Source organism: Homarus americanus, unplaced genomic scaffold (assembly GCF_018991925.1).
Source record: "Homarus americanus isolate GMGI-L3 unplaced genomic scaffold, GMGI_Hamer_2.0 scaffold33966, whole genome shotgun sequence".
Classification (NCBI taxonomy): Eukaryota; Metazoa; Arthropoda; class Malacostraca; order Decapoda; family Nephropidae; genus Homarus; species Homarus americanus.
Window position 1 is genome coordinate 2,179 of NW_024732938.1, and position 12,415 is coordinate 14,593.

Consider the following 12,415-nt stretch of genomic DNA (forward strand, 5'->3'; position numbering starts at 1 on the left):
GCCCCAGGCATGGTGCAAAGCTTAGGAAGCAAGTGAAAATCAGCAGTGTTGTCGCAGTGGACAAACCGGACGCGTCCGACCAGTACGGCCAGCGTTGAGAGAATGACAGAATTGAAATGCCTATTGGGATCAACGAGCACCTCATGACGTTCTGAGTCCCACTTATCCAATCACGTCATGTTTTTATTGGGCACCCCCTACATCCTGTGTAAGGTGAAGCGCAAGGTGCGTTTACAGCGCCCAACAGGAAGCATGCTAAGTTCATGCTTGCCTTTGTGTCTCATGAGTAGAAGATTAAGGGTCAAGGAGTCAATGCTTTTTGTCATCAAGTTATTGGAAGCTCCAACAACTTTCCTGAATACGAATCCGCAACTTCCGATTTACAACAGGTACCTACTTTACTGCTAGGTGAACAGGGACCAATTGGGAATCGAACCCGACATCTCGCTTGTGAGACAAGAGCGACTCACGTCCTGTGTTTTTCATCAGTGCATACGCTCCAACACAAGATGCAGAGGATGACATCAAGGAGCCTTTAACGACCTTGACAGAGTGCTAACCTCTATCTCCCCAAAAGATAAAGTTTTGTTTCTGTTGACTTAAATGCCAGATTTGGCAAAGATGCTGACATTTGGCAGGGAACCATAGGGAGAAATGGACTAGGCAAGCGTAATTCCAACGGCCCACTCCTTCAACAAATGTGCTGCACACAACCTCACTATCTTGTTTAGGTAGGCCGACAAGTTCAAGAATTCGTGGCAACAACCACGATCCAAACACTGGTACCTCTTGACTACATCATTCTCAGAGAAAGAGATCGCCGAGATGGCTCATCACCCGTGCCTTGCATGGCTTAGACCACTGCGACACTGATCATCGGCTCTTCAGGGCCAAGCTCCAAGCTTCACGTCGCCCCAAAACGGTGAAGGCAGCAAGCCTCCAGAAGAGGTTTTAACACTAAGCGTCTGAGGATCCAGTGGTAGCACATGCCTTCAGAGAGCAACTCAAACATGGGCTGATAAAAAACAGACAACACACAACTCAAATCCTAGTCCAGAATGGTGATATTCTCGACACTGTCATGGCAAAACCTGCAGAGAGACCTCGGCCAGATCCAAAGAATACACCAGGACTAGTTTGATGAAATGACCCGGCAATCAATGCTCGTGGATGATAAATGTGCTTTAACTGATTGGCATAACAACGCTCAGTCTTGGACAAAAGCCGATACCTTCTGCAAGAAGAAAGCCGCGGCCTAGCGGGAACTTTGCAATCTAAAGAAAGACTGGAGAATATATTGGAAAAGGAGGAAACTCCTCGCTCTCAAAAACGCTCCATTGTCAATATTTGTATGAACAACGGTGACCGGTCAGACTTTGGCAATTACCGTGGGATCTCGCTACTGCCCGTACATGGAATGATTATCGCCCGAGTCCTGTTAAACGAATTTCTTCCTGAGGCGGAAAACTTCCTCCCAGAATCTCAATGTGGCTTTAGACCATCACATGGCACCATTACGATCTTTCCTGCCCGTCAGTTACAGGAAAAATGTAGAGAACAGCGTCGTACATGGCTTTCATCGACCTAACCAAAGCCTTAGACTCCGTCAACAGCGAAAACCCTGGTGGAGCCTCAGCTGTTTTGGCTGGCCACAAAAAATTCATCGTCATTGTGAGGCAACTCCACGATGGCATGAGCGGCAGTGTCCTGAACAATGGCACCCAGTGTGAATTTTTCCCCGTTCAAACGGGTAAACAGGATGACTACTGACTGCAAGTCTCTTTTCCATTTTCTCAGCTGCCTTTTCTACTAGGCCAGCTCCAATTTAGCAGGCGGGGTGGACATAGAGTACCGGATGAGGGGTCTTTTTCAACATAAGACGACTCCAGACAGGAACAAAGGTGTCGACAGCTTCCATTACTGAGCTTCACACTGAACGGGAAGTACAGGAGATCCTGAACACCTATGCAGATGCGTATGCACATAAGACGGAATCTTTTCAACCTGCCCTGGTTCAGCCAGACCTCCACCATCCATTAAGCTTATCAGTACTACCTCTCTAATGTTACTTTCTTTCGGCATCTCGGTTTCACCTGTCCACCACCGCACACATTGGTGAAGAGATTCTACATCGAATAACATGTGCTTCAAGCCTCTGGCAGACTCCGTACCCGTGTCTTTAGCTGTAGGGAGCTGAAATTATCTACAAAGTTGCACGTATATCGAGCAGTGGTCCTCTCCACCCTGGTATATGGCAGCGAGACATAGGTCACATACAGGAGGTACCAAGGTACTTGAATGCTTTCACCAACGTAGTCTACGTTCCATCCTCCGAATTCGCTGAGAAGGCAAGAGAACAAATGCCAGTATTCTTGCTGATACCAACTGTAGCACCGTCTCCCATTATCCATGAACAACTACGCTGGATGGGCCATGTTACCCGTATGGACGACAGTAGACTGTCAAAGCAGCTATTTTACAGTTACCTAACGAATAGTAAATGTAACGCTGGCGGCAACTGAAAGGTTATAAGGATAGTCTTAAGACAAACCAGAAAGTGCCAAATCGACCCACTCACCTGGGAGACGATTACCCACAAGGTGTCAATACTTTCGAGTTTGGTCGACTTCATAATGAGGCAGAAGCGCCAACGCCGGAAACTGCCGCCGCCCCTCCTGCACTAGATGTAGTTCCCTACATGTCTAACATCTGTGATCGACCCTGTCGGTCCCTGTATCGGCCTTTTTAGTCACCTCAGAACTCGCCAACACAGGTGATATGGCTAATTGTTCATATCATTGTATTATATCTGGACGATCGTCATACTCTATTCCGAGTGACAGCAAAGTAGAATTAATAGTAGTAGTAGGAGTACTGTGTGTGTGTGCGTGTGTGTGTGTGTAATAATAATAATAATAATAATTAACGGTTTATTGAAAGAGCTTGGCAGCCAGAAGGCTGAAAATATACAGTTACATATTTGGGGAATGGGTTTCGAATTACAAATAATATACAAGTAACATAAGTGATACAAATAAGATATATAATAACTAGATGGGGAAAAGCTCAAACTACAGTGCATTTCAACATAGTGACAGTGCAAGAAGTAGTATTAACTGGGAGTGAATACACTGATTTATTACAAGTTATTGATAATTTTACAATGGTTGGGACTGGGTTGTTCTTATAGCGATCAGTTCGTGCACGTATGGGCTGGATGCGGTTGTGGTGTCGAACAGCAATTCTCGGCTAGGGATCTCAGGTGGTAGTAGGAGCCGGTGTCGAGGATGGTGTAGAAGCTTCTACCAAATTTGCAGATGAGGTCGTGGTGATGGTCAGTGAGAGTCGAAAGGGTCAGTGTGTTGAGCGCTTCTTGATATGCTGAGTAGGAAGGGGAGAGAATAATCTTGCATGCCCCTTTTGCACTTTTTCTATGTGTTTACGTTGTGTGACATTTAGGAAGAAGACCAGGTAGGGGAGGCATAGGTGAGCTTGGGAAGTATGAATGTTGTGTAAACACTGAGGAGCTCGTGCAGGAGCCCTGAGGGACTTGAGAGGGCGGAGGAGGTGGAGACGGAAACTGGAGGATTTGACAACTTCACTGACGTGTGGTTTCCAATTTAGTTTGTTGTCTATGGTATCGCCGAGGAGCTTCGAGGAATCTACAACCTGGAGTGTGTTCGGACCTAAAGTAATGGAAGGAGGTGGGACAATGTCGGAGGAGAGGTTGATGTGCATAACCATGGTCTTGGTATGGTTGATGGTCACATGGTTGTTGTGGCCCAGTTTTGGAGACTGTTCAATAAACCCTGAAGGGCGGTATAGTCGGAGCAGAATTGTCGACGCTGATCCCAATGGTGGAGTCGTCGACATATTTCCAGCGAGCAGGGGTTTCTCTAGGCATCATTGATGAGCATAAGGAAGCAGAGTGGTCCCATCTTGGTGCCTTGGGGGACCACAGGTGAGTGACTGAAAGGTGGAGACAGCCCTCGGAAGCGTACAGCTTGGCGTCGGTCACTGAGGAAGTCTGTGCTATGGTATAAGACTTCTCCGAAGCCCGAGGTCAATAGCTTTGTTGATGATTATATTGTGGTCGACTAGGTCGAATGCTTTAGTGAAATCAATGAAGGCGACAGCTACAGACGTTTTCGTCAAGATGACGGTATATGTAATCGAGAAAGCTGACAAGACAGTGAGTGGTGGAGGAATTTTCATATTGCCAATTGCTGAGGGTCTACGACTCCTGCAATATCAGCATAAGCCCAGTCGAACACAAACTCACAGATTAGGCTGGGTATTGGGGTATAGGCTGGGTGTGAGTGTGTGTGTATGTGTGTGTGTGTGTAGATGTATTATTATAAATAAAATAAGTGAAACCAAGAGACAATTAAAATATTGTTAATCCCTGATGCACTTGAAATAAAAACCCAAAATAGTTGTTCGTGCATGAATTATTATAAATAAAATAAGGAAACCAAGGGACAATTAAAATATTGTTAATCCCAGATGCACTTGAAATAAAAACCTAAAATAGTTTTTCCAGAGGGAGGGATGGAAGAGAGAGAGAGAGAGATTTGGGCCCGCATCATTGCTACGTGGTCCGCCTATTGAGGAGCTTGGGTCTATTCTTTGACATTGTCCATCCCGAGGGCCTCCTGGTCTTCTGAATGATATCTAGGAAGAGGAGAGTCCCATTGAAGACCATGAAAGTGCCGAGCCAGTGGTGCAGGGTGAAGGGGTTCTGGAAGTAAATAATGGAGAACACGAGAGAGAGAACTTCCGAAGGGTGAGCACCAACGTGACGGTGAGGGCGGTGCACTCTGAGGTCAGTCTGAATACCGAGCTCACACACAAGTATCTGGCGAGGCACATTAATGAAAGTAATTTGTTTTTCTATGCACATCAGTCTTCTACATATGTAGTTTCCCAAAAAGATAAATACGTAGAGTTATCGCTAATTGGCAATTATTCTTATTTAGCGTAACACACACACACACACACACACACACACACAAACAAGGACTAAGAAAGAGGCTTATGTACACAGGGTGACCCTACGAAACATGAGGTCAGGTCAAAAACATGACATCTACTAATCTACACACCACCACCACCGCAAAAATAAGAGGAGCTAAAGAAAGGGCAACGTAACTATAAATAGTCACGTCAAGTCAGGTAAAAAATATGAGACCCACTAATCATCTATCCTACATCTACCTCGAATGTTTTCAAAGCATTTTTAACCTTGGGCCACTAACAAATAACTTTGTGTAATATATTATCACTTGTACTGACAATTACTAAACAAACATAACCTAACCTACTTTAGGTATAGATTCGCTATATTTTGAGGGTAATGCGCACCTCACGTGAAACAACAAATTTGACCATATACGAATAAATTTCCATTGACTTAGAGTAATAATAACACCAAGTTATCCCTATTCGGCAAAACTTCACTTGCTTTTGAAGGCTTAAGGCGGTTTTTCTTATTTAGTGTAAAACACAAATACACACATACACAAACACACACAAATTATGTTTTTATCAAATAGGGACATATTTGTTTTCATTGTTCCTACTAAATGAAAAAATTCATATACGATGAAATTTACAGTTATGAAACAAGGTAAATTAATCTATTTACGAATTAATATCGGATAGGTATGCGTTAGCACATATTTGATAAATGACCTACGTACCCCACAGTAACATTTGTTTTGCTAGTTTTCTTATATATTATTAATAATTCATTTTTATTTTGTTTGAAAGGAAAATTATGGTGGTCCTGGCATAAGAATAAAAGGATGCTGAGTGAGGACGTTACCCAGGAGGAAGAGCCAGAGTCTGGGCACACGAAGGCAAAGGCCGGGCAATTGGGAAAGGGCAGGAAGAGGATGACCTGCTGAATCTGGCCACGTGATCCACAATACTAATCCCTGTCAGAACCCAGGCAGTGACAATGTGTGCTGTAGGCAAGATACAAACACGATAGCATTAGTTAGTATATATATATATATATAATATATATATATATATATATATATATATATATATATATATATATATATATATATATATATATATATATATATATATCATGTAGATCCACAATGAATGAAAACGTGGATAAGATAAATTTGATAAAATAATGAAAAGGAAACAACGGAGCACCGTTGTTTCTTTTCCCATGTGATTTTATCAAGATATATATATATATATATATATATATATATATATATATATATATATATATATATATATATATAAAGATATACATTATAGCTTTCAGTGTAATTACACTAGTGAGTACAGACTAGCTCTAGTCTGTACTCACCCCTGAAGATGTGAATTACACCAAAGCGCTGGGAACTTGTGTTTTCTTTTCCTTGTGTTACAGCATATACCTAGATCACGCACCTACAGTGATTTATTTGATATATATATATATATATATATATATATATATATATATATATATATATATATATATATATATATATATATATATATATATATATATATATATATATATATATACCTTGTTTTGTACTTTCCTTAGTTCACCCTTGAAGATGTGAATTACACGAAAGCGCTTGGGAACTTCGTGTTTTCTTTTCTTTGTTATCAGCTATATATATATATATATATATATATATATATATATATATATATATATATATATATATATATATATATATATATATATATATATATAATCACTGTAGGTGCGTGATGTTAAGAAAAATGTAAGGAAAGCAAAGAGAGACTATGAAGTCAAAATAGCGAGAGAATCCAAGGCGAATCCCAAGGGATTTTTCCAGGTATATAGAACAAAAGTCAAGGACAAATTTGGGCCTTTAAAGTCAGGGAGGGGAGAAGTGATAAATGGCAGTGAGGAAATAAGCAAAGCATTGAACAACTACTTCTTATCAGTTTTCACAGAAGAAATTCACGAGGAAATTCCAGAGGTGGAATTGATATTTAGGGGAAAGGAAGAAGAGAAATTAAAGAATATCACTATCAGAAAAGAAGATGTTCTTAAGAGGATAAATAAACTAAAGAAGACAAAATCCCCAGGGCCGGATGAAATTTTCCCTGAGTCTTGAAAGAGTGTAGGGAACAGATTAGCGGACGTCTTGTAAATTTATTTACAAAATCATTAGACACCGGAGTTGTGCCAGACTTGTGGAAACAGGCAAATGTAGTACCCATATTCAAAAAGAGAGACAGAGCATCAGCATCAAATTACCGGCCCATCAGTTTGACGTCAGTAGTGGGGAAATTTCTTGAATCAATTATAGCAGATAGCATCCGATCGCATCTAGAGAAAAGCAAATTAATCTACGACTCTCAACATGGGTTTACAAAGGAAAAATCTTGTCAAACAAATCAGATGACGTTTTTTAGGAAAGTCTTCGAGGTAGTAGATAATGACGAAAATTACTATGTTATTTACTTAGACTTTAGCAAAGCATTTGACAGAGTACAGCATCAGAGGCTCCTGAGAAAAATTAAGGCTCATGGTAGCAAGGGGAAAGTTTTAAATTGGATAAAATCATGGTTCACCGATAGAACGCAGAGGGTCAGCGTAGATGGTGTTAAGTCTGAGTGGGGCCGTGTAACCAGTGGGGTTCCCCAGGGGTCAGTACTAGGCCCACTCTTGTTCATAATCAACATACACGATCTAGATACTAGGATCAGCAGTGACATAAGCAAATTTGTGGATGACACCAAAATAGGGCGGCATATTAATTCAGGGCAGGATGCAAATGCTTTACAGGAGGATCTAAATAAACTGCAGGGGTGGTCTGAAAAATGGCAAATGAAATTCAACACCAGCAGATGCAGCGTACTTAATATTGGAAGAACAAATGCTGACAATGTATACAGCCTTAACAACACCAACCTAGAGAAGTCGACTTGTGAAAGAGACCTAGGGGTACTTGTAAGCCCGGTCCTACAGCCTAGAAAACAGTGCGTTAATGTTCGAAATATGGCAAACAGAGTATTGGGTTTTATATCGAGAAGTGTAAGTAATAAGAGTGCAGAGGTCTTATTGCAACTATATCTTGCGCTAGTCAGGCCACACCTCGATTATGCGGTTCAGTTCTGGTGCCCTTATTATAGAATGGATATCAATTCACTAGAGTCGGTGCAGCGAAGAATGACGAAAATTATTCCGGGACTTAGAAACCTTCCATATCAGGATAGGTTAAAGAAACTTAACTTGCATTCCCTAGAAAGACGAAGAGTGCAGGGAGATATGATAGAAGTATTCAAGTGGGTGAAAGGAGTCAATAAAGGGGATATAGATAAAGTTCTTATAATATCCGAGCAGGATAGGACTCGAAGCAACGGATTTAAGTTGGATAAATTTAGGTTTAGGAGGGAGATAGGAAGAAACTGGTTCACAAATAGGGTGGTGGACGAGTGGAACAAGCTTAGCAACTTTGTAGTAAGTGTTGGAACTCTGGAAAGTTTCAAAAGGAGGCTAGATAGATTCATGGATGATAGAGAGTGGTAGTAACTCTCGACAGGAGCTGCCATGCACAGGCCAACCGGCCTATTGCAGACTCCTTATTTTCTTACGTTCTTATGTTCTTATGATCCATGTACAATCAAAGACAAAAGTTGTGCGGCGGTTTTGTCCAAAGATTAAATATAACTCGTGAAACATTATGAGAGCCCCCTACCACAAGACAGAGTACACCAAAAGTTTAGCCCTTCGGCATATGTTTTCACCAAATTTCACGACACGACTTTTGTCTTTCCTTGTACAGTATATGTTGATAACCACATAGGAAACAAGAAAACACGAAGTTCCCAAGAGCTTTCGTGCAATTCACATCATATAATGAGACATAATACTCAACCACTTAGGATGAAGTACACTATTACACTCACAATAAAGAAGAGTGCCTCGTGGGGGTGTTTGCCGTGCTTAGTATAGAGACACTCCTGGTAGATGCCCATACGAGCCGACATGAAGAGTGCGAAGGTAAGAATAGCGATGCCCATGAGCCAAGTGGTGAAGCTGGAGAAGCCCTCGGAGTCCGCAGGCTCCTCCTCCTTGAATGTTAAATCAGACTTAGTTAGCTTCTTCCTGAATTACTGAAAGAGCTTGTTTAACTTCCTTCTTCTAAAATAATGATAAAAAATAAAAATGAGAATAAAACGAAGAGTCGAAAACATAAGTGATTTCCTGTATTAAATGGTAAATATCTGACCTTATGGGAATTGTCAATATAATACCTTTGTACTCTATTGTAGATATCACACACCTAACATATACAAACAACAATGAAAATATACCGATGATTTCTTTTGACCATCTTGTGATTATTGGTGCTTCATGTTCCTGCGACCGACAAATGAATCATTACTAACCAAGTGTTCAGCAGATGCGAAGGTACAGATGATAGTGCCGAGTGTAATCATCAGCACGGACAGGTACTTGGTAACGGTGTAATGTCGACCCAGCACCCGGATGCCGATCAAAATGCTGGCTATAAGGCCTCCCTGTCACCATAACACACAATCGTATTTTTACGCTATTCATGATTTAAGTTCTTAATCTTGTTCTTCATTTAGACCAAACTATTTAAAACATTATATACTACTACTATTATTATTATTATTATTATTATTATTATTATTATTATTAGTAGTAGTAGTAGTAGTAGTAGTAGTAGTAGTAGTAGTAGTAGTAGTAGTAGTAGTAGTAGTAGTAGTAGTAGTAGTAGTGACCACATAATAGCCCAGAATGCAACAGGGGAAGTGGACACCAGCGAAGTTAATAAGATCCGTAGGTCCATTACAACAGATCGGCAGCACTGCCAAAATGACATGTTGCAGCAACTATTGCTGCAGGTTCCAGAAAATTTGACAAAAAAAGTAGCTATAGCGCAGGAGGTGGGCGCCTCGAACTGGTTAACTACGTTACCGATAAGGGCAAATGGTTTCAGCCTTAACAAACAAGAATTTACAGATGCCATTGCTCTAAGGTATGGTTGGCCAGTAGATGGTTTGCCCTCCCAATGCGTGTGTGGCTCTTCCTATGATGGCGATCACGCCATGGTCTGCAAGAAGGGGGGCTTCATATGCATGAGGCATGACGAGGTAAGGGATCTCACAGCAAATATGTTGAAGGAAATCTGCCGGGACGTCATGGTAGAACCGACCCTCCTTCCACATGATGGCGAGATCTTCCAACACAGGACTTCAAACACATCTAACGAAGGCGTGTGGACGTCAGTGCTCGAGTTCTGGGCCGCGGGGACAAGCGAGCTTTCTCGACATCAGGTTTTTGATCCCATGGCCGTTTGTCACCGTAACCTGCTCTCGATGCTGCACATAGGAACGAGAACGACAAGAAGGGCATATGGGAGAGAATTCAAAATGTTGATCAAGGCAGCTTCCTCCTCTAGTGTTCACAACCTCTGGTGGATGGGCCCAACTGCAAGATGTTTCTCGCCAGACTCGTAGCTGATCTCGAACAAGCAGCAGCCCAGAAGTTATGTTACAGCCTGGATGAGATGTCGACTGTCCTTCTCTCCTTCGGTCGGCTTTGCTCTGCCTCAGGGCAAACTTCTGCCCCTACTCCGACAATTGCTGCAGATATTGACTATGAGGCTACAGTCACTGAATCACGCATAGATCTTCGGCTCAACTAATTTAACACAGATAGGATAGCTTCTTATGTATTAGGATATTTAATAATAGGTAAATAAAGGGTGGCGAAGGTGTGGCTATTGGGGGAGGCGGAGGCCATATCTATTAAAAAAAAAAAAAAAAAAAAAAAAAAAAAAAAAAAAAAGTAGTAGTAGTAGTAGTAGTAGTTTGTCCTCCAGCCTCCCCAATAGCCACAAATTCGCCGCCATTTTATTACCTTAAAATTAACTATCCTAATACATAAGAGGCTACTCTGTGTGTTAAGTTACTTGAGCCGCAGATCTATGCGGCATTCAGTGAATGTTGCCTCGTAGTCAATATCTGCAACTGTTGTCAGCTTTGGGGCCCGTGTCTCTCGTTTCCCGAGGCAGAGAAAAAGACCAAAGGAGAGAAAAGGACAGACGTCAGCCAGGCTGTAACATGATTTCTGGGCTGCTGCTTCTGTTCAGATAGCACCTTCGAGGTCTGGCGTAGAAGCTGCATGCATGGTCCCATCCACCAGAGGTTTGAACACAAGAATGAAGCTGCCTATCAACGTTCAAAATTCTTCCCATATGCCCTTATCATGTCGTTCTCCTTCCTCCTGTGAGGCAGCATCGGGAGCTAAGTTACGGTGACATACGGCCATGGGATCAAAAATCCTGATGTCGAAGAAGGCCCGCTGTCCCGCGTCCAGAATCCTCAAGCACTGACGTCAACACGGGCTTCGTTGGATGTGTTTCAAGTCCTATGTTGGAAATTCTTAACATCCAATGGAAGGACGGCCGGTTCTACCTGACATCACGACACATTTCCTTCAACATATTTGCTGTGAGATCCCCTACTTCGCCATGCCTTTCTTGCACCATGGCGTGATCGACGTCATAGGAAGAGCCACACACGCATTGGGAGGGCAAACCTTCTATTGGCCTACCGTAACTTAGTGCAATGGCATCTGTAAATTCTTGTTTATTAAGACTTAAACATTTGCCCTTATCGGTAACGTAGTTAACCAGTTCGAGGCGCCCACCTCCTGCGCTATAGCTACTTTTTCTTTCAAATTCTCTGGCACTTGCAGCCTCAGTTGCTGCAACGGTGATTTTGGCCGTGCTGTCGTTCTGTCGTATTGGACCGTCGAATCTTGTTTACTTGCTGTGTACACCTTGCCTGATGCGTTCTGAGCTATTATGTGGTTAGTGAGGGTTCCCGTGAGCTTAACTGAGTTTTGATGTTCAGTGGCAGCAATCTTCTCTGGATTGGTCAATCCCATTCATCCCAGTCTCGGTGGTAGTACAAGAGTTATTTTTCTGCTGCGGTTAATTGAAGATGTTTCACTAATTTGGGATGAAATTGACGTTGATAGCTTCTTCCAGAGGGTGGAGGGAGGGCGATATCGGGATAGTGCGCATCAGGTAATTCCAGCGATGCTTGACTCCGTGGGTGAATACTACTACTACCTACTACTTTTTTAACGTGGCCTCCAGCCTCTCCAACAACCACACCTTCGCAACCATTTTATTACCTTATTAAATATCCTAATACACAAGTAGCTATCCTAGCTGAGTTAGTTAAGTCCCATATCTATGCGGCATTCAGTGACTGTTGCCTCAAAGCCAATATCTGTGATCGTTGTCGGCTTTGGGGGCAAGGATCGTTCTCCTGAAGCAAAGCAGTGCAGACTTAAACAGAAAAAGGACAGTCAATATCTCCAACCAGGTTGCAACGTAACTTCTGGGCTTGCTTCTGTTCAGATTACTAGTTC

At 42.2% G+C, this 12,415-nt stretch overlaps 1 protein-coding gene across 1 annotated transcript; it reads right to left on the reverse strand.

Annotated features, from left to right (window-relative positions):
- Positions 1-5,942: 5,942 nt before the first annotated feature.
- On the reverse strand, positions 5,943-9,583 carry LOC121869218 (UDP-xylose and UDP-N-acetylglucosamine transporter-like). The gene is made up of 3 exons (XM_042370458.1): positions 9,391-9,583; positions 8,908-9,072; positions 5,943-5,969 (listed from the first exon to the last, which is right to left on the reverse strand). Exons 1-3 carry the CDS (start codon positions 9,439-9,441, stop codon positions 5,943-5,945), a joined length of 243 nt encoding a protein of 80 aa, XP_042226392.1. The 5' UTR covers positions 9,442-9,583.
- Positions 9,584-12,415: the final 2,832 nt, after the last annotated feature.